Source organism: Lampris incognitus, chromosome 8 (genome assembly GCF_029633865.1).
Source record: "Lampris incognitus isolate fLamInc1 chromosome 8, fLamInc1.hap2, whole genome shotgun sequence".
NCBI classification, from domain to species: domain Eukaryota; kingdom Metazoa; phylum Chordata; class Actinopteri; order Lampriformes; family Lampridae; genus Lampris; species Lampris incognitus.
In genome coordinates, this window is record NC_079218.1 from 16182200 (window position 1) to 16205737 (window position 23538).

A 23538-nucleotide genomic window follows, 5' to 3' on the forward strand; every position below is an offset into this window, starting at 1 on the left:
ACCGGGAAGGTCTTGCCCCAAAGTAACCATCACAAAGGCCAGTTACAATGGACTCATGATTTGGGTATTTCTGGAACAGGTATTCGCTAAAACTATGCCAACAATACAGTATCTTTAAGAATATTTGTCTCCAGGTAAATTTTCAGGCCTGATGCTTTAAATACAAACACAGGTGACATAATGAGTACCCTCTCCCTTGTAGGCCTCACTGGAAACCCCATTTCAGATGGATATGCAGAGAGAAGACACTAGAATACCACAACCATCTACAATTAGTGCGAAATGGTGTGGGTTCTCAAAAACAACAACAAGGGTCAATGGTGCCCCAACAATCTTTTCCTCCATTACAGGCTTCTGTGGCATGAATGCCACACTATTTGAAAGTTAAAAAAAGAAAAAGAAAAAAAGAACAGAGCTGGGAATCTTTAATTTTGTTAAAAGTGCCTTTACAATATCCCATGAGGTATACAATTCTGATGAGTACAGACAACTGAGGTTTTCAGTGACTTAACAGTTTTGTGTAGACTATCGGTTTCTGCATATACAGAAATGAGTTAATATTTAGAATCTGATGACACAATTTCATTATAATAGAAAAAAAAATCACAACAAACAAACCCCCCTCCCAAAAAAAAAACAAAAAAAACCCCGAGTCAAGGTCACATAAAATCCTGCAAGTTAAAGTGGGGATTTAATTCACAGTCGTGGTCCTATTTTGCATTTGCTCAAGTTCCAACAATCACAGAAGGTGTGTGGCACCGAAAGTATTCGTCAGCCCCTAAAATCCTGAAGCACAAATGTCTAATCAAGTACAATATTCCCTGGTGGGGTTCCCAAGAATATTACTGAAATAAACATTTTAACTATTGCTTTTTTTTTTGTTGTTTGCATTTCTGCAAAATTATGTTAACTGACAGTAAACCCATAATCACCTTGGACATCATTAACTCAGGGGTCTTCTGCATGACTGATATTGCACTGCATTTTGTCAAGCAAAGAGTACTTTTTTTTTGCGGTCAGTACACCCATGAAACAGGCACCCACTGTGGGGTCGAGGTGGCATGCTCAATGGCCTCTTCCACTCCTTTCACACTCTCATCTATATCATTGTTAACTAGAATCTCATCAAAGAAGTGTCTATATGTGGCCAAAATGGCATCGGACTCCTTCTGGATCATCTGCAGGGATTCCGTCTAAGAGAACACACAGGTCACAAAGCATTAGTACGGGCTTGCTGACCGACCAAGGTTACTGTTTTAATATGCTTATGTCTATTCAGAGCCGAATACCTGGGCAGCTGTGTTGGTGGGCGCGATGAAAATCATGAGAGGAGCATATTCAGCAGTCCTCAGCAGCTTCAAGGTCTGCATGAGAACAGGAGTTTTGAATATTTTAGTTTAGAAATGAAAAACATAACTTCACAAAAAAACAACAAAAAAAACTTGCAGAAAGAGTTGCTTTTAAATTGACATGTTCTTTCCACCATAAACTGTGAATGCCTACCTGTGGCTCAACATCCAGCAAGGCAATTTTGCCTTGCTCGTGGATTTTCTGGATTGTCTCAATTTTAGTGCCGAACATATTTCCCTGGAAGCTGCCGTATTCTAGAAGCTCATTTCCGGAGATGCATTTGGTCATGGCTTCATTGGAGATGAAATAGTAGTCTTGTCCATTCTCTTCGTCGTGCTGTGGGGATCTAGTGGTGTCTTCATTGGGAGGGATGAAGATGATGGTTAAGAAAACCTGCTGCTCTCTAAAAACAGCCAAGTAAAGATGAAGGTGATGACGCTACTTACGTGGTGCAGGGTAGGCAAACTTCTCAGGGTATTTGGTCAGCAATGCATTTTTGATATGGCTTCTTCCTACACCAGGTGCACCTACAGGCAGGTCAGAATTTCAGGCATCATAAATAACTTAATAAATAACTTTAATAAATAATAATAATACATTTAATAAATAATAATAAATATCTTAATAAATAACTTAATGAAACCTAATCACATTGGGCTTCAAGCCCCTTTATTGGTAGTAGCACCCAGTGCTCCCCCCCCTTTTTTTTCTCCCCAATTGTACTTGGCCAATTACCCTATTTTCCGAGCCATCACTGCTCCACCACCACCCCACCCCCACCCCCCACCCTCGCCGATCCGGGGAGGGCTGCAGACTACCACATGCCTCCGACACGTGGAGTCGCCAGCCGCTTCTTTTCACCTGACAGTGAGCAGTTTCGCCAGGGGGATGTAGCGTGTGGGAGGATCAGCGACCAGGTAGTGCAGCGACCAGGACACATACCCACATCCGGCTTCCCACCCGCAGACACAGCCAATTGTGTCTGTAGGGACGCCCGACCAAGCCGGAGGTTGGTAGGCAACGGAATAGACCGCTATGCTACCCAGACCCCCCCCCCCGACCTTTTTTATACAACTACTGAAAGCTAATTATTCATGTGGACATACCTAAATGTAGATGGTTAAATAATTGCAAGTTACAGCTTAATTAAAGTTGAGAACATGGTCTTGATACAACTGATATATATAAAGTCACTAATAGGCTAGGCAGCTTACCGATAAGCACCAGTGTTTTTCTTTTGAATGCAGGAAGCTGCACAACCTCCTCATAAGAAATCACATCCAGCTGGTCAAAAACTGTGAAAAATTGAATTTGTATTGAAGAAAAAAAAATAATGCGATAATATCAAGGATCAGTGTGAACTAGTGCTGCCATAGTCATGTACTCACTAGAGCTGTGTTTGGCCAGATACTTGTCTTTGCACTTCTTTTTCTTTCCAAAGGGGCTGCAGGACTGGCTGCCTTCTGTGGCCTTGCTTTTACTTGCCAACCTCCTACAGTGTTGATAAGTACAACGTTAGTTTGAGCTATGCACACTTTTGATGGATTTTGCCCGGACACTCAATCTCAACCAAATCTACCATGTTTGGTATGCAACGGTAACTCCAGTTAAGCCACCCCAGTTATAGTTGGGTGAATTAGGCATCAAACCTGATATGACTGAAAGGCATACCATTCTTGGAGCTCTGGAGAGGGGATGAGTCCAGCAAAGTCAGCAGCACAGCTTTCCACTCTGCCTTGCCACCAGTTAGGATCCTGTTTGTTGATAATCTGAATGATGTCACCGGTTTGGAACTTCATTCCTGCCTCTTTGCATGGGATGAGCTCATCCTTGACAGGGTCATAGTCAAACTGAGCCCTCATGTACATCTGCAGGTTAAGAAAACATGGCAGACAAGGGGAATTTCATGTGATCACATGGTTAGGAGAGAACCAACTGTTGGCAGTACCCATTTGGTGTTTGTAAATGGCCTTTATTAGTAACGGGTAATTGGAAGCCAGTGGACCAAAGCTCAGCTCACTTATCTGGGCCCTGATCATCTTCTGGCTTCCTTTTCTTACTGATGTATGCAGTAATATACGTAAATAGCAACACTTCTCTTTATTTTAGGACCGTTCTTATGAATTTTAATACACTTTTAGTGTCGTTGGAAAAAAAGTCCAAATTTTAAACGATTCACGAAGAGGCACTCTATCCTGAATAATTCCTTTTTAGCTGCTAACAGTAGTTAAGTAGTAAATACTGTAAATACAGTCATAAATCAGTAGAACTATGACAGGTAAATACACCAAAGAACAATAAACTTGTTAAAAATTCCTCCTCTGGAGACTTTTTAATAAAACTGTGTTGTGTTTCAGCATTAAATCGCTAGCATTTTATTTATCAATGGCTCAATAGACATTATAGGATGACCCCATGTGTGGGTTTGACATTCGTGTGAGTTTATCCCACAGTACCGGTGAAGTTGGCCATCTCTTGTCAAGACAAGTGTATGAGGTGCAACAAAATGTGGCATCTGTGTGGTCGAGTATCACATACAAAACATTGTATTCTTGGCTCACTGTGGTAATGTGGTAATAACAATAACACCTATCTCATCACCACAGCCTGTCTTACAATTTTGATGTATTTAACCGAAGACATTTTACCATAAAACACACTAACAGTACCTAAGGGCCTATGTATATATATATATATATATATATATATATATATATATATATATACACAGCTACCTCAGTGTTGGGTGTGCTTCAATGCTTATAAAAGTTTGCATACATTTGTACTTTTTGTTAGAAAAACAAAATGGACCTATAAATTTTCAGCAATGGTTGTGAAGGTGAATGCCAAAAACCAGCAAAACCCTTCTCCGAGGAAAATAAAATCCTGACTTTTTCCCCCCCAAACATAAAAAAAAAAAGAATCAAACTTTTTTCCCCCTTGATAAATGTTAAGTAGGAAAATCTCCCTGAAGAGACAATTTACAAGTCAATCCCATGATCTTAGACAGCTTTACCAGTTTTGTGAACATGACACACTTTCTCCCAAAGACAAACACAGAAAATACAGGCGAACATCTTTGACGTCATTCGCCAGTTTTTTTTTTGACCTGCTCTGTGTTGACATGTGTGAAAATATCACTCCTGGATATACAAAATCTTGAGTTTTCACACACTAATGATATTTATGTCAGTTATTTGCTAGCAAATGTACTTATTCTCAGGAGATCTACCCCTGGTACCATCACATCTAAATCCAAATATCGTATGATGACCACCTAGAGTAGACTACTAAAATCTTAGCTGCTCAGAGTCCTTTCCATTTTTTTGGTACTGAGCAGGATCTGATAACATGGATATCTTGGCCCAACTCCCCAGGATCACAGGAGGTGCATACATTTTCTTTTCAGGGTAGATTATTGCTTTGGTTAGTAATCAGCTCATGAATATCAAAAAGACATGCATGTTAGGGTTAATACTCCTTTCTGTCTGTGCCCCTGACCGAGGCATGGCAAGACGAGCTGGAGTTGGTCCCCGGGCGCTGCACAGCGGCTGCCCACTGCTGCTAGCCACACAGCTAGGATGGGTTAAATGCAGAGGAAGAGTTTCCCCACGGGGATTAATAAAGTAATAAAAAAAAATTGTGTGGTCACACCACTGCTAACGATACAAAAGCATCATTAGTAAACCCAATGGAGGAGTTTGGGTACCCAAAAACATTGTTTTTGATACTAAGTAGTGTAAAAACCTATACAACTACTTCTCAATGAACTACAGCCTCAAATTGGTCTGCCATCACTGACCACATGATTGACGGTTCACTTACACGATTGTTATGTATTGTAAAAACTGTACATGACTGTTAGACCCTTGGATGAGAAACAATTAACAATATACACTACCGTTCAAAAGTTTGGGATCACCCAAACAATTTTGTGTTTTCCATGAAAAGTCACACTTATTCACCACCATATGTTGTGAAATGAATAGAAAATAGAGTCAAGACATTGACAAGGTTAGAAATAATGATTTGTATTTGAAATAAGATTTTTTTTACATCAAACTTTGCTTTCGTCAAAGAATCCTCCATTTGCAGCAATTACAGCATTGCAGACCTTTGGCATTCTAGCTGTTAATTTGTTGAGGTAATCTGGAGAAATTGCACCCCACGCTTCCAGAAGCAGCTCCCACAAGTTGGATTGGTTGGATGGGCACTTCTTTGAGCAGATTGAGTTTCTGGAGCATCACATTTGTGGGGTCAATTAAACGCTCAAAATGGCCAGAAAAAGAGAACTTTCATCTGAAACTCGACAGTCTATTCTTGTTCTTAGAAATGAAGGCTATTCCATGCGAGAAATTGCTAAGAAATTGAAGATTTCCTACACCGGTGTGTACTACTCCCTTCAGAGGACAGCACAAACAGGCTCTAACCAGAGTAGAAAAAGAAGTGGGAGGCCGCGTTGCACAACTGAGCAAGAAGATAAGTACATTAGTCTCTAGTTTGAGAAACAGACGCCTCACAGGTCCCCAACTGGCATCTTCATTAAATAGTACCTGTTAGAGCCTGTTTGTGCTGTCCTCTGAAGGGAGTAGTACACACCGGTGTAGGAAATCTTCAATTTCTTAGCAATTTCTCGCATGGAATAGCCTTCATTTCTAAGAACAAGAATAGACTGTCGAGTTTCAGATGAAAGTTCTCTTTTTCTGGCCATTTTGAGCGTTTAATTGACCCCACAAATGTGATGCTCCAGAAACTCAATCTGCTCAAAGAAGTGCCCATCCAACCAATCCAACTTGTGGGAGCTGCTTCTGGAAGCGTGGGGTGCAATTTCTCCAGATTACCTCAACAAATTAACAGCTAGAATGCCAAAGGTCTGCAATGCTGTAATTGCTGCAAATGGAGGATTCTTTGACGAAAGCAAAGTTTGATGTAAAAAAAATCTTATTTCAAATACAAATCATTATTTCTAACCTTGTCAATGTCTTGACTCTATTTTCTATTCATTTCACAACATATGGTGGTGAATAAGTGTGACTTTTCATGGAAAACACAAAATTGTTTGGGTGATCCCAAACTTTTGAACGGTAGTGTATGTTTCACATTTAACATATTTAAGTGAATTTTTATCACGATGTGTGATGAAAAAAATATTAAAGACATGGTTGTTATAGATAGTGTATGTGGAGGGAACTCACTACGGTCGAATTGTTAGCAAGTTGTCAGATGTGATGTCCATGGCACAGCGGTCATTAGAGTGACCGCTTGGAAGGATAATAAATACACTGTGGCCAGAAGATGGCAGAATGAAACACGCTATCCAAAGTGTTTCAAATTAGCAATGTGAGTGATGATCTTTACATGGGACCACTACAGGAAACTTAGAATTGTATAGTCACCTGTGTCTGTCATTGACTTAGTGAAGATTCGCCTTTTAGAAAAAAAAAAGAGTTTTCACAAACGAGTTTAGAGAAGACAGGAATGGAAGAGGAAGGCACCACCCAAATCAAGAAGTACTTAACCACGTGTAAAATCCACCGCAGAGGCAGGATGTTCATAACGGCAGGCTCAAATCGTTTCATTTTGAGCGGAGCAACAGAAAACAAGCCAGACAGGAATTATAAGATTTGAAAGAAAGCTCAATTTCTTGGATTATTCATGCAAATATGGTAAATTCAAGTTTGGAAAAAAGTGAGGTAGGGAAAAAGAGGTATAATAGGATAAGCAACGACTGAGACAAGGAAATCGGATATTCTGTCTGTTGTGCCGTTTGTCTTACCTCACAAGCCTGAGAGCGGCTTTGCAGATTGGGAATGATTTTCAAAGTGACTACTCCATTGGTTTCTTTCTGTACGTAAAGAGGACAATAATTTACTCAAATTTAGTAATATAAGTGCAGTAATCTGGTAATATAGTTTAGTAAGGCACGCTACATTCATAACAGTAAGAGTTAGAAACTTACTAAGATCTTTTGTAGCTGGTCAACGGAATGGTTGATCACACTTTTTCCATTGATCTCTGCTATTTCATCCCCTTCATGTAAGGACCCTAGAGAGATGGAGAAACCACGTCACAGGAGGGCCAGGAACGCCAAATGGGGGCATTAGGAGTCTCGTTTCATTTGCTGTTTTACTTTATTTTCTATTAACTTAGCTTCGGCGATGGCAAGTAATTGAACTGAAAGATAATAAGAGTACTGTGGGAGCGGGGTGTGGTTCAGCTGCAAGCGGAGAGAGAGGGCGCGTGGGTCGCGGGACAGCAAATGTGATAGCGGTTGATTGATGATCAGCCTCAGATGTGCCTGACTTACTGGGTCTCTTTATATTGTGCAGTGAAGCTAGGTCCAACTTACTGACACTCATGACAAGCCACAAGCGAACACAGGCAAGACGGAGAGAAAGGATTCTCCAGCACCGTGGAGCACTGGCCAGTGCAGTGTGTAAAATGGACAGTGAACTGTATGAGAAACATACAACGCAATTAAAAGAGCCTGTGTTTCGTCAGCCCTGTCTGTCCACTATCTCTCAACCCTCCCATGGCCACAGTGGTGGCCTGTATGGGTGCCAAGAGATGGAGCCACAAGAAACTTCACTGGGGCAAACCGTCCACTGAATCACCGACCTCCAGGAAAGACAGGCCAAGATGCAGCGCCAGCAAACTCAAGCCCTGCAGGAGCTGCCTGCTCAGCAGGCAGAAGACTGGGCTCTCCTGAGAGGGCTGCTGTGCTCCCCTTTGGCTTTGGTTCGGCCAGGGGCATAGAGGCATCGTGAGTGGAAATTCGGTGTGTGCATGGGGATGTTCACAAGTATCCAGTGGTGGCCATCGAAATTTGACATGGGAGCATAAAATACAGGCTGTGGTTAGTTCCCACCTGTCACGGCCCCCCTTTTATTAGGTTGAGATTGGCCAGGGTTTGAAAAAGTGGTTGGGGACACAGCGGGGCTGCGAGAGCAACAGCCAGGGCTGCGAGAGCAACAGCCAGGGCGGCGTAAGTGGTGCATGGTGTTACATGGTGACGTAAAGTAAATGAACTTGCACAGTTGTAGGAGCTGGTAAAGACATATGCAGAAAGAGCAAGTTGACAATATTTTATCTTGACTATGTGCCAGTGGATTACACTTTATTTATTCACCTCAAATGGAGCAACTTAAAACGACTGACCAGGTAGGGGTCTCTGTGTCTAACTCTAAGACATTTTAACAACATGGCTGCTGCAGGGACTGAACCTGTGGACCTTTAGTTACTCTAACCACCATGCATCCCAATTGGCAAAAAGACATGCAGACATTTTAGTGCACAGATGATGTACCTTGTCTGTGAATCATGCCTCCGTGCAATATTCTTGCCACGGTGCACCTCTGTTTGTCATTCAGTTTCAGGGTCACCCCCTAAAGATAAGAACCACAGTCAAATGTAGGGAGAAATGGCTGCAAAAAATGTGCAAAACACTTCGAACACCAGGTATACATGAACGAGCGGTAGAAAAAACAGAATCACTAAATTGCTTTATGTGAATGAGTGAGAAAGAAAAAAATTACCAATGGTTCGGAAGGATTTTTTTCAAATGCCACTTCTCTCATCTTCGTCAGCTCTGTGCCATTCATGTGACCAGCACTGCCATTGGAGTACACCTTAGCCCCTTTATTTTCATGAGTCTGCATGGCAACCTAAAAAAACAAAACAAGTTGTTTAGTTTTACAAAAATCTAGGCCAAATTTTGATTTGAGATTAACAACCCGGCACAAAAATCACACCCGGAAGAAGCAATATATTTAACATAAGTTCTGCAAATTCAACAGACATTAAACACAGTCCCTCAAAACTAATGTCTGATAATCACAGATACAACGACAATGCTAATGGGATGATTTTCAGTCTGGTATTTCCAGCTTTAGATGGCTGTGAGAGCTTTTCATTCATGTGTCCTAACGGCCATGTTTCATTTGTGGTTTCAACATATGTTCAAGGTTGAAAATTAACCCAATGTTATAACACCTCATTAACCATGTCCACTGATCTGATCCACCTGGTTCACGTGGTCATGGATACCACCTGGAGTGGGACCAGGTTCATAGAACAGACTTGCTGCAAGGACAAAAATGAAAACATTGAAACTATTGTCATTTCAATTATATTGTGTACTTAATACATGTAAAAAAAATTATGGTGACCTCTTCTGGGCCCGCTCCATTTACAGTGAACGGAAGACCAGTTTCATTTCGTCTTTAACCAAAATGAACCCAAATTAACTGGTGAAAACCATATATTTCCATTCCTAAGAACATTTACATGGGCATCCCTACTGGGTGAGTGAAGCTGGTCTCCTAAGTCGCTGTCTGTCAACGAGACACTTAAGAAGAGTCTCAACGAATTTTCTTTGCTCGTTTTAGCTTTGACGGCAAGTTATCCAAAAAAAATCTGCAAACAAAATTGTCAAAAATAACACAAATTCAATTTGATTTCTATTTTATGGTGGACTCTCAGTCTACATGGGTATCACTTTTAGTTTCTTTCAAAATAAAACCGTATGTTAGTAAGAGTTACTTTTGTCTCTCCGTTATTTCCGAAAATTACAAAATCACGAGTAAAACGAGTTTCTGAATTAGGAGCAGCCCTAGACAAATCTGGCCACCTCGTTTCTTTCCTTGAAATTAATTCAGCTCACATCTCTAAAGTTGTGGGAGAGTCACACTATATTAGTATACAGGCACAAAAGGGAACAAAGACTGAATTTCTGCACATCACAATTAGCTAAAAGTTTCTAATAGCGAAATTTTTTAAAGAAACCTTTTTTTTTCAGGATTTCTATATGTACTTTTAGATCTTGTAACAAATTGTTTAAACCACACTTCATACGGATACGGTGAATTGTAGACGTCTATAATTCGATTCACAATGTCTTAAATCTAATACTCAACCAAGAGCATGTTTAGTCAAGACACAATAGGTTTTACAGGCAGCTCGACACACAAGACCTGCAACCTGCAAAAGTTTAATCACTGATTTTGGGACATTATTGTGCACTGGTAATTCTTCTACCGGTGCCCAAGGGCATTCGTGGTTGACAACAAAAATATCATTACATCACTTCACTTGTTTGTTTTAACCACTTCCTCACCAATGTACATGGTGTTCCACCATGTTTATCATGTAAATACAAAATATGACCTCGGGGGTATTTCGCAGTATTTGTTTACTTCATGACTACTTGATAAAATGTTCAGATTTTTTTTTTAAAGCAATCAATTTCTCAATATTTGGCTTCTAATATTCCAGGAAAGGTGAGCAGATTTGGGCTTGCTTGCTTGCTGAGGTAGTAAGGTTCACACAAAAATGCACTAGAAAGAACTGACTTGAAGGAAAATTAGCTGTGCTCACTACATGTTGCATAGCCGAGGCTCAGCGTTTTCGGTTTTTATTTTTCAAAGCCATCCAGCATGCCGAATTTCGCCACAAGAGGACACTGTTACGTAACCTCACATGAACAGGAACAACTTTTAGATCCGTGGAAACATAAAATGCGGGTGAAAATCAGTTTAAACCGATCTGCTCCTTTTAGAAAATCTGGGTATTTTTCAGTGAAAATCGGTAAAAAGCGAAAACGCTGAGCCTTGTGCATAGCATAAATGAAATGCATGATGGAGAAAAAAAATGCATTAGAAAATGGCTGGCAATGGAAGACAAATATGCAGCTTTTCCTTTATTACATGTACTGATCCCATGGTAGATAAAGAACACAGTATTAAAAGAGTAACCGTTGTCAAACAAAACGTGAAGTAAGGGCAGAATCCTGAGGAAAGAGAACAGACCAGCAAGGCAAGATGCCAAATAATCACAAGGAAGAAAGTTGCAGTGTGTGCACGGTAGACTGGCAGAGGTATGCAGTATGATACTGGTGCATACTACTCACAAAAACATAGAGCAGATGGTTCAAATTTAAACAAATCCACTTTAAATGCCCTCAATTCGGTGGTGTCTGATGTACAAAACTGACTGCAGACTGCAGTCAGTGCAAAAGTACCCACCTTTGCAATTCATTTAATCCTTTATTGATGATTCTTATTTGACTTACGGGAGAAAAAATGTGCCATGTGGGCACATTTCTTGTTTTGAATGCAAATCCAACTGTTTCAACAACACGTATAACAGCATGGCACAATTATCTAACTGCCATGCCATGTGCTGCAAGAAATAGTTTCTGGGCACTGTACCGAGAAGCACCATTTGGATGGGGTCCCATGGTAAACAGATGAAATTACATCCCATCAGGAGGGGTCCATGTGATTATCCTGCTGCAAAGAAATTCACTGCACTTCTGCCTCCACACAAACGCTGACCTACATGCCACTTCAATGGAAAGTGGATCTCATCTGAACCAATCTTAATCGCAATCTTTTACACGCTATGTTCCGACGATTTAGCAAAAGAACCATCAGAGTTTGTGAACATAAACATCTCTCCCCCCCACCAGGGAGCTAAGAATCAACTTGGCGATATCTGCCGCTGCATCAAAAACAATAAAACGGAGACTCGATTTGTTTACACTGCATTTGACGATCTTTGGGTTGGGAGCAATCTTTCTAGATTACATCATCGCAAGTTTAAAGTCTTGATCCTTTAGCTCCTTCCTGGCTTTGTGAGAGACTATCACATCTTCACTAATATTGATTGAACTGTCCTTAGCCCTGAGAACAACACATGGGAATTCATGGAATTCATGGAGGCTACACTGAAAACTTAGTCCTATTAGAAGCTACACCCATGTTCTCAAACAGTTTTTTATTTTTCCACAACGGACAGTTGTCCTAAAAATGTGAAGAGCGGCAACACAATTTCTTTAAGGATCCTCCCGTCTCCAAAGTGCTGACCCTCAGAATCGAAGAGGAAGTCACGTGACAAACATCAAGTCTAAAGGTTAACAATGGCTGTTAGGATTAACCGTCATTTTAGAATAAGCAGTAAAGCTTGAGCAGTACAAAAGAGCTGAACTAGCCACATAGACAAGCAGAAGACTCTGGATAGAAAAAAAAAACCAAAAGAAAAATGTTTATGACTGACAGTTTTATAATTTCATCAGCTGTGAATTCAATTTGAGATGACGTGTGTATATATCTCCATCCATTATCCAAGCCGCTTATGCTGCTCTCAGGGTCGCGGGGATTCTGGAGCCTATCCCAGCAGTCATTGGGCAACAGGCAGGGAGACACCCTGGACAGACCGCCAAGCATATATATATATACATATACACACACACATACATATAAGAGTGTGTGTGTGTGTGTGTGTGTGTGTGTGTGTGTGTGTGTGTGTGTGTGTGTGTGTGTGTGTGTGTAAGCAAATAATGAACAAAAGTGAACAAACATGTAGAGATCTAACCATTTGCAACAGAATATCACATTGGGTAAAGCTAAAAACATTATTTCAACACATTGCAAAAAACAAAAAAACAAACCCTAAAACAAAACAACCATCGCCCCCCCAGCCCTCCCTCACACTCACACACACACAGAAATTTTGCTGACAAAGAGGATAAATGAAATGAGTCAGGTAAAATGTGAGATGACCTGGAAGTAAGCGCTGTCAACCACGAGTCTGAGATACTGTCGAAGCGCTTCTCATTTCTGCAAGTCTGTACTTGCCCTTCCATAAAAATGTGGAAAACAGAAACTCTATGAGGGCATGACTGATGGCTTTCTGTGCTTTCTCGACTCTTGTTTTGTTTGGTTCATGCAATTTCTTTGAAAGACAATCCTCTTACTCTTCACTCACCCTTTAAAAATAAACAAAAGATGCCATTTAGTTGACCTTCCTTACCTTCCACTTAAAACTTGGTTTGGGTTTCGGGCACATCTTCCAAGCTAAATTACCAAATGATTACCTCCTATATAATCAATACTGTGTTACCTCTGTACACATCTGAGACAATATCATGAATAGGGGCGTGCATAGACCCCCCACATTTTATTGCTGACTATTCAGGTGTCATTAAAAACGAGCTTAAGGTTATTTGGTGTCTGCAGGAGTTCATAAGCAAGGTCCAGCCTACTTAGTATTATATTCTAAACCTCAGCTGCGATGAAAAACAGAAATTTGCAGTTTCCAAAGAACTTCAGTTAGACCGACAATCATATACTATACATAGCTGCTTTTACTGGTTTAGGGCACGTTTGAAAGACTTATACACAAGTATCCATTCTCATCCAACTAAATGGCCCATAAAAACACTAACTGCACTTCCATTGTGCAGTATGTTGATTTTAAGTAAGCAAAAACTGCCCAGATGTAGTATACCACAACAGGGAGATCTTGCTGTGTTGCCTAATAAGAAAAAACCATGCTGATGAGTTGTTTCAGTAAAACTGTCTTTTCTTAATATGAAAAATATTACATAGTTCATCAAATCAGTGCGAGATTGATTGTAAGGAGTAATTTCTAATGCCGCAGCAACATCTGTGATTGTACGCTGCTGAACAGCTAGTTAGCTTGGTGGCTACCGATGCTAACATCCAACGCATTTATCTGCAGACGGACAAATCACCTTTGTCGACTTGCAGCATTTACAATTATTACGGTTCGATAAGCAGCGAAGGTGATAGTTGGTGAAACAGTCCCGATTGAAGGAACCTGAATCTCAGTGTCCTACTCCACGTTTGTGCCACAGTTTTACATGTCCCAGAGGTTAAGCCCACATGCATCACTGTACACAAGCCTGAGATCTCTGCAGCAAGCTTTATCAGCCTAGCTGAGAGATTACAACATTCCAATGTATCGTCCCTTTCTAGCTGATCTTAGCATCAAAGGCATTTTGATTAAACTTATCTCATAATTCTGACCTTTATCAGCTTAATCAACGTCAGCGGTTAGGAGTACTGTATAGTTTGTCGTGTTATCTGAAGGAAAGACAGTCAAAGGCTGTTGCGTGTCAGGAAGAATGGTCAAACAGAGGAAGGCCCTGGCAGGCTCTCCTTGTGTGTCTCAGCAGAAATATGTGTTCCTCTGTGGCTTCCTGACTCCAAAGGATTCACGTCATCGAAGCGTGAACATGTGATTAAGGTGGACTGGAGAAGAAAGCAATCTTACAAGCTAACAAGATCATTTGTCACTGTCTTTAAAAGGTGTTTTTTTCTAACTGCTGACCAATGAACTGCAAGCCATGATGATACAGGGCCTACGGAGACTTGGCCATAGACTGGGTGTGTAATAGCATCAGAGTAAACAGCGGATCATCTGGAAAAATATGTAGTAAACACGGTGCTCCTAATTTAGGTACTGGCAGGTACTGCATTTTAACATCAGACAAGTATAAATAGAGTATATTGTACATAGCATGTCTATGGTTAACACCTACAGTATGTATTTGTCTGTCTTTCACTAATTTCGCTGGCGTTATATTTTCTCTCTTCAAGAAATATTGGTTTTAAATCCAGCTTACAGCCTGCTACCAGAAAGACAGAGCTACTGAGTGGCCATGAAGGGCCGTGGAAAGAGAGCCCTTGGCTGCGTATCTGGGAGCCCCTCCCTCCATCCCGATATAATACACCAGATAAGGATTTTACTTTATGCTTAACGGGCAAAACACTATCTCTTTGAATACCTACTATATCTCCAAATCATCAGCAAACTGTGCCTCTACAATCAAATCTTTGAAACAAACTAAATTTCAAAACATGATTACAGAATTACATTTCCATAGTGTTTTGCTCAGTACAGATGCAGAATATTGTGCAACTTCCTCACCCCAGAGACTCGCTCCCTGAATTCTGCAACGTGTCTGATTTTTGTCCCCCTGCATTTTTATGTGATTTTTTTAAAAACTGTGTTAGTTATCACTGCAGTTTTGTAATTTTATTAGTTTTTTTACATTTTTATTAAAACTTGGGTGACATTTTAAGATTGATATTTTCTTTTTTAATGGTTGCTCAAAATCACGTTGACCTTTTTCTAAACCACCTCTGCGGATCATTCAATCTGTTGCTTGTGATGTAATGTTATATGCTGCTGCTTGCACAAACAGAACAAAATCAAGTTGTATAGCTACTTTATAGGCTGTCTATATGTGGTAACTGCAATGGATATGGCTCTGAAAAGCATTTCTCTGACCTTGGCTCTACATGCACTTTTCACCATAGATGTGACTCGAACGTTCGAGTGCAGATGGAGGATTTAATTTTGCTGTTGCTCAGGCCTTGTGAGTTCAACTGTTAAACAACTACTACTTGTTTTACATATATGGCACCCCAATTCCATCCAAGTAATTTGGACAAATTAGACGACCCAGTAGTGTTGCTAGAGAGGGTGTTAAAAAGAGATATGTGCTACATTAGTTTGACTGCCAAGACGAGAGAGAGAACCATACGCAGACATAGTTAAACTGAGATAAACATGCTTTATCTACTGACAACAGCATACAGTTCTTCCGCCTGAAGGTTTTGATGTGGCCTTGATTTAAGCGTGACTCTATCCGAAGCAGTGCAACACTCATCCTGTACACAAAGTTAGCATATACGAATTTTTTTTTTGGGGGGGGCATACAGATTGTCCAGCCGGCCTATTCTTTTTATCTTCATAGCCAAAAATGTAGATGCTAGAACGGAGATAATCCATTATATACTGTGATGTATAACATTATTATTAAAGTTCTATTTTGGTATAAACACACACACACACTGAGCATTCTGAAATCCCCAATCACGATTTTCTGGGATTTGGTAATGGCCAAGGGAGCCTAATCCTGATTATACACATCAGCATCTAGCAGAGGGAGAGGATTGGTAGCGCGGTAACGCGAGGTCACTGAACTGCAAATCGCTGAATCAGGAGAGGAGTTGTGTAAAACCTCTTCCCTCAGTATGTCATCTAGTATCTCCAAAGACTCTAAAGAGAAACAGCTGATCACAGAGAGCCGCTTTAAATTAGCACAGAGATCATTTCACAACGTACTAACAAGTACTAACAAGTGAGGAACTCATGCATAGCAATACTTGAAATAATAGCATGATATTATGCATTCAACTATCTGCCATAGGCAAGTGACTGGAAGCACCGAGTCTTCAGTTTGATGTCAGTGTCCAGGAACAACAATTTGGTTAGAGATACAAATCCAGCAACGCAAGGGAGATAATTATGTGTATAGCTTATACCGGCATTCGTCTCAAAACAGTCCACAAAAAAAAAAAAAAGATTGTTGTGTGCAAGTATTTTGAAAATTTCTCATTTTTCATAAAGCACCTTGCAGCTTGTGTGATGGTATAAGTGTTTTCAAAGAGGTGTGTTGCCTTCATTTTTGTGAGAACTACCAACAATGTACACAATCCCCTTGATTCCCATGGAAAATAAATAAATAACCCCACATGCTAAGATGGCTCACTGCCTCTTTCTTGTGTGTGTGTGTCTCAAGCAGAAGTGAACGTGCCTGTGTCATGTCTACTGCATCCCATTCAAGGCAACCGACCCTTCGATGACACATGACTGTGCATGTTGCAGCGGTCGCCCAAAGTGGACGGAAAACGCGTAAAGCCCAGCGGAGAGGATCTGTCATAGCTCGATGCTACACCACCCATGCACCCATCTCCCCATAAGCCATTAACACAGCCAGCGCTGCAGTTTGGTTGGAGGAAAGGAAAAAAATATTGCACTTGCTGCACATTAATGCTGTATACCCACCAGTCATATGGTCGCATACATTCCCGGAAGCAGACACACAGTGTAGGCTAGACTGGATGGGAAAAAGGAGGGAGAAGGAAAGCGGGGCGTAGCGTGCGCTGCACCGTTACCTTGTCAGCCTTTGGTTTGTTTTGCAGGAGCTGCTCCAGGTACAGGTCGGAGAGGGCCGTCCGGACGCTGTCGATCGGCTCGAGTGTGACGGTGGGTTCGTTTTTATTGGATTTTAACGTCATCTTTCCTTGTTGGCACCAACGACGAGTGAACCCGATGCGCCCCTGCTCAAGGTCCGATTAGAGGCCGGTCAGATATGATATTGCTGCGAGAAGAAGAAAAAAAAAAGTACAGATAAGAAACCCTGACTTTATGATAAACGACAGCTCACCGGGTTAAAGTCCGAGGCTCGGATCGGTGGGGTAGTGTGCACTACACGCGCTACATACTGCGGAGACGCAGCCGCCGAAGCAAGTAAACATGCGAAGTGCCGGAGGGGGCGGTCTCACTGCAGCTTTCTACCGGGCGGCCGATGACGTCATTCGCGTACAGCCAGGAAGCAAAATAGTTCGAACAGCGAAAAAACAAACAACCACGCTATTTCAGACACCGCCGGTCCCGCGGGCTGTTATCACACGTTAGGCTGGGCTACATGACGATTCTGCGGATATGAGAAAGCCGCATCTCGATCTTTCTCCAAAAGTGGTGCTTGGCAGTAAATGGCAGTTATATTGGACTCAATTTGGTTAAAAAAAAGAAAAAAGCAGCAATGAGTTGGACTAATTATGGGACAGTTATGGACTAAATTTCTGGAGCGAGAATGTAACAAAGTTGAAATACCGATAACTATGGTGGAAAAAATAGGCTATGTTGACATTTTTATCTATCTATCTATCTATCTATCTATCTATCTATCATTTATAAGATGAAGATAAGTTTTAATATCGCACAGAAAAAAGGGAGGGGGGGCCAACCGAGTCTCACACGTTTTCGTTAAATACATACGAATTTAATCAAATACATTTCGTATGCAATAACTGCCATGATAACTATCAGCGTTATTTTTATGGGCTTGGATTTGTTCTGAGCGCAACGTTTCTAAGCAGTTTTACAAAGGAGGCTATTTGAGAGAGAAGCTGAAGAGGCAGAATACAAGTAAGACTACAGAGTTCACCATAACAAAGGGCAAGTAAAAACAACTACCTATCTATCTATCTATCTATCTATCTATCAGAGTTGGGAAGTAAGGAAGTACAAATACTTCGTTACTGTACTTAAGTCGATCTGGTTGGCTCTCTCCAAGTGACTGTCTGCTATGGAACCAAGCTGGTCCCCAATGTAATTTTTCATGTGGCACGCCATGGGGCCAACCTGATGGGTCTGGACCTGTTCTCCGCTCTGGGGTTCTCCCTCTTAGACACAGGGGGGGCAGCAATCCTGACTGTTGCCACGCATTGGCAGCAGAAGTGGCCGTCACTGTTTGTGGGGCTGGGCTGCCTCTCTGCCTTCGCCCATCAACCTCTCCTCAACCCTGCTGTGAAACCTGTCATCCAACCACTGCGCCGCATCCCGCTGGCTCTCCATGATGGGGTCTCCGCCGAGCTGCAACAACTGCTGGAAGCTGGCATCATTGAACCGGTTGATGCGTCACCCTGGGTCTCAAACCTCATGGTGGCTAAGAAGAAGTCGGGGGGCCTGCATGTCTGCGTCGATCTACGTGCAGTAAATAAGGCAGTGGTCCCTGATAAGTATCCACTGCCCACCTCAGAAGAACTCACTGCTCAGTTCTATGGCTCTGAGGTGTTCTCCAAGCTTGACCTCAGACAGGGGTACTTACAGGTGCCCCTCCACCCAGCAGCCAAAACCTCACAGCCTTTGTGACACATGCAGGAGTGTTTCGCTACACCAGGATGCCTTTGTCTCAGCTCTGGCCCTAGCTGCTTCCAGAAAGTCATGGTCTCCGTGCTGGCTGGCATACTGGGCGTGGCCATTTATCTGGACGATATAGTGGTACATGGGCCAACCAGTGAAATCCACGACTAGCGCCTCAACATGGTCTTCGCAGCCCTGTCCAAGCACAAGCTAACTCTCAATGCTGAGAAATGTGTCCTCTCTGTGCCAGCCATCGACTTCGTGGGGTTCCGGCTGTCAGCGAGCGGTGTAACTCCACTACAATCCAACGTGGACGCCATTCAGGCCATCCCTGAGCCCAGCTCGGCCACCCAGGTCGCCTCCTTCCTGGGTATGACACGCTACTACCTGAGGTTTCTTCCCCAGTACTCTGCGACCACAGCCCCCCTCCGCCAGCTGCTGCATAAGGACGAGCCATGGGTGTGGTCAAAGACATGCAGGACGCTGTGCATGATCTCAAGACTCAACTGATTTCACCACCAGTGTTGGCTCACTTCAACATCTCCAGCTCCACCTTTGTGACCTGTGACGCATCAGCCACAGCGATAGGGGCCGTGCTGTCTCAAACCCAGGACGGTGTGGAGAAGCCCATCGCCTTCGCCTCCCGTGCCCTCAACCTGACCGAGCAGCGGTACTCCGTGGGTGAGCGTGAGGCGTTAGCCTTCATCTGGGCTTGTGAAAGGTGGCACCTCTACCTCTATGGCCGCTCCTTCACCCTCAGGACAGATCACCAGGCCCTGACAGCGCTGCTGTCCACATCTGGGACAGGCCACAAACCCCTGAGGCTGCACCGCTTGTCTGACCGCCTCCACCAGTACAGCTTCAGCCTGCAGTTCACCCCAGGCAGAGACAATGTTGTCGCCGACCTGCTCTCTCGCTCTGTCTCCACCCCAGCTCCACAGACGGACACTGACTGTGTGGAAAAGGAAATTGTCCAAATGCTGCACACACCCCTCCAGGCCACTGTCTCTCTGCAGGAGCTGAGGGCAGCCTCCGAACAGGACCCTGTCCTCTCCGAGCTCTGCACCTACCTCCAGAACGGCTGGCCTCACAAGGTCCCAGAGGAGCTTGCTGCGTTCGCCCGAGTCAGACAGGAGCTCTCCAGCTGGAACGACACCTGCGTGGCACGTGGGTTTTGCACAGTGGTCCCAGGTGCTCTCCATGCGCATGTTTTGAATATGGCGCATGTAGGCCACCTGGGCATTGTGAAACTGAAACAGCGCTGCCGAGACCTGGTGTGGTGGCCGGGGATAGACAGAGATATTGAGGCTATGGTGAAGGACTGTTCTGCCTGCCTTGTGAGTGGAAAGACTGGCCACCAGGCTCCCCCACCCATGCAACCTCTCGCCTGGCCCTCTCAGCCCTGGGAACACCTGCAGTTGGACATTTGTGGTGAGATCCATGGAGTTCCCCACCACCAACGCTTCATGGTGGTCGCCTACGATCTACACTCAAAATGGCCTGAACTCACCACTTCCGGCACTGTGACCTCACAGGTCATCATCGACTTCCTGGACTCTCTCTTCTCTCGCTGGGGCCTCCCAAAGACCATCACCACTGACAATGGTCCTCAGCTGGTCTCTGCTGAGTTCACTGCTTATCTTGAAAATAAGGGCATCCGTCATATATGCACTGCGTATTACCACCCCCAGGCCAATGGCGGCATTGAACGTTTTCACCAGTCACTGAAGAACGGCCTCAGAGCACACATGGCCCAAGGGTGCTCTTTCACGCAGGGCCATCCGTCACACTCTGCTGCACTATCGGGCCACACAGCACTCGACCACAGGCGTCTCCCCAGCCTCTGTCATGCTGGGCCGGGAACTGTGCATGCCCCTTGACAGGCTCCGCCCCTCCACACCCCAGGCACCTCCCTCTGGGGTCAGAGCCTCAGTCACTCGTCAGCAGACGCAGATGAAGCAACGGTTTGACGAGTCAAAACGAACCAGGGTGCCAGACATCAATGCGTCAGACTGGGTCAGGGTCCGCAGGCCCCACAGGGACAATAAAATGGCTTCACACTGGTCCTCTCCTCTCCAAGTCACCCGTCAGCTGGGCCCAGCCACCTACCTCCTCAGCGATGGCACTCGGTGGCACTCCAGTCGTCTGCGGAAGGTGTCAGCTCCGCCACACACAGCTGGTGAAACAACCTTAGCCATTCCCTCAGCATGGCAAGACACCCCGGGGCTTCATGCAGCTGCTACAGGGGCCCCAGACATTCCTGGGCCTCAGCTTCCCCTGCCTTCCCCCTCCCCACCTCGGCCTGCCCAGCCTCAGGTCGCCTCGCGACCTGTTCACACACGTTACGCCCTGGCCACCTAGAGGACTTTGTGTCAACCTTTCATGTTTGAAATCCTGCCGGGGAGGGCGGGGGGTTATGTCTGCACACTGAATCACCAGTGCTGCATTTAGTAATATTAGCATTGTTCTATTGCGCCTTGATTGATGTGTGATGCCCAGTAGTTCTGTTATTGTTAAATCCTGCCGGGGGGCGTGTTTGTGGACCGTAGGATGGTTAGGGCAGAGGCTGCAATTTCGCTATTTGGCAGCAGGGGGAGTGTCCCCAGCATGTCCGCGTAATGAAATGTGACGTAGGCTTCACGCCACTCTGTAGACAGACAGCTGTCATTCTAGCCAAATTTTTCGGTGGACTTAAAGCTGAATTCAAGCAGATGTAACGTATATTAAACTAACGTTAGTTAAACACATTTCTGTGATGTGTGTGTGTGTGTTGCTGATCAGTTTACATTTATGTGACAGTTTCAAAAGTAAATTTTGTAAAATGTAAAAATAATTGATTAAATTAAATGGTTGTTACTATTGTTGAAATGTCTTGTTTTATTGTCTTTATCTGTGTTGTTTTATTGTGGAAACAGGATGTTCCAGTTCAACTAATTCAGGGTCCTAAGTGATTAATCTCAGATGGGCAGCAGCTAAAGAGAAAGCTGTGCAAAATAAACAGCGTATACGTGGTTGTGTAATGCAGTTTTCCAGGCCAGTTTATAGCAGCTTCCTTCCATTGTATTTCTCCCAGCTTGTCATCTCAGCATTCCCAGACACTCTCAAACAGAAGATGGAAAACAAAAAACAGTGGGTTCACCCACCCCCTCATTCGCCTCTAAACCTCTCCCTTAGGCTACTCCGTGCCTTGCAGATGTGAGGCGCTTATTCGACTTTGAAGACAGAAATACTACATATTCCATAGGCTACACACTGCTTTGTACACAATATGTATAGGCTACTATGTGTCAGTTGTGTCACAGGTTGTTAGGAGGGGGACTGTCAATAATACTTCGTAAATGACTGAGCTGAACAGGCCTTTAGCCTGGGAGATGGACATGAATATGAAGGCCTACCTAATGCAATACTTCGCCTAAAGTCTACTGGGCCAAGATCAGTTGGATCTTGCAAATCGGCAATGAATACATGATATCTAATACACGAATGAGTAACGTAGCCTATGCTATGGAGCTAAGCTAGCCAGGGCTAGCGCTAGAATAGCTACACTAGCAGCTCAAAGACTAAACATCACACACTTGTCAAAACAGAATGAATAACACACACACATCACGGAAATGTGTTTAACTAACGTTAGTTTAATATACGTTACAATATACGTTACATCTGCTTGAATTCAGCGATAAATCCACCGAAATATTTGGCTAGAATGACAGCTGTCTGTCTATGGCGTGAAGCCGACGTGACATTTCAGTACGCGGACATTCTGGGGACACTCCCCCTGCTGCCAAATAGCGGAATTGCAGCCTCTGCCTTAACCATCCTATGGTCCACAAACACGCTGCCGGGGGGGGGGTGTTATGTCTGCACACATCGACAGTGCTGCATTTGATTTGGCGCTGTTCTATTGTGCTGGGATCGATTGGTGATGCCTGCGGGCTCTGGGTTGTTTGATCGGGTCTGCCTGTGACGCTGTGTCAGAAAAATAAAGACTGTAACGCAGAGGTTGTGTCGAGCAACAGCGCTGTGTCCTGACGTGATTTCTAAACACAATAATCCTTTACAGAATGATGTCGGTTTTTAATGCATCAGGACCAACAGGTGGCCGGAAGCTGTTCCCCTGTCATCGACCACGTCTACTGAGGTGGCCCGGGCGTTCATCGGGTCCTGGGTGGCCCGTTTTGGCACGCTGGCTGACCTCACCTCCGACAGGGGCCCGCAGTTCACGTCGGACCTCTGGACTGCAGTCGCGGAGGGGCTGGGGGTGAAGCTCCACCGCACCACAGCGTACAACCCGCAGGGCAATGGACTTTGTGAGCGGTTTCATCGGTCTATGAAGGCCGCTCTTCGTGCCAGCCTCATGGACAGCAGCTGGGTCGATCGCCTCCCGTGTGTCATGCTCGGCCTTCGCTCCGCCCCCAAGGAAGACCTCCAGTCCTCATCTGCCGAGCTGGTTTACGGCCAGCCGCTGCGTGTCCCGGGTGAGTTTCTCCCGGACGCCGTGGCCCCCTGGTCTGCAGCTTCTCATCGGGCTGTGGCCCGGGATGGTGCCAACGCTTTCGCTCCGATCTCTACATCTCACCACTGCCTCCCTCAGTCCTACGTCCCCAAGAATCTGCTGTCGACCAGGTATGTCTTCATCTGCCACGACAGCCACCGTACCGCCCT

At 43.9% G+C, this 23538-nt stretch overlaps 1 protein-coding gene across 1 annotated transcript; it reads right to left on the minus strand.

Moving 5' to 3' along the window:
- Positions 1 to 410: 410 nt before the first annotated feature.
- On the minus strand, positions 411 to 17448 carry mpp1 (MAGUK p55 scaffold protein 1). Its single transcript, XM_056284744.1, has 12 exons — positions 17121 to 17448; positions 8886 to 9014; positions 8657 to 8735; positions 7310 to 7395; positions 7127 to 7195; positions 3022 to 3218; positions 2739 to 2842; positions 2565 to 2645; positions 1797 to 1877; positions 1504 to 1706; positions 1290 to 1364; positions 411 to 1193 (listed from the first exon to the last, which is right to left on the minus strand). The coding sequence occupies exons 1-12, from the start codon at positions 17241 to 17243 to the stop codon at positions 1017 to 1019; spliced, it is 1404 nt and encodes a 467-aa protein (XP_056140719.1). The 5' UTR covers positions 17244 to 17448; the 3' UTR covers positions 411 to 1016.
- Positions 17449 to 23538: the final 6090 nt, after the last annotated feature.

Excerpts from the sequence above, each read along its gene's own strand:
- mpp1 (XM_056284744.1), bottom strand. The coding sequence starts at position 17,243 with ATGACGTTAAAATCCAATAAAAACGAACCCACCGTCACACTCGAGCCG. Across the intron at positions 2,843-3,021 it reads TCTCCAGAGCTCCAAGAATG|GAGGTTGGCAAGTAAAAGCA; the intron begins GTATGCCTTTCA and ends TCAACACTGTAG. Across the intron at positions 1,707-1,796 it reads GTTTGCCTACCCTGCACCAC|ACACCACTAGATCCCCACAG; the intron begins GTAAGTAGCGTC and ends CTCCCAATGAAG.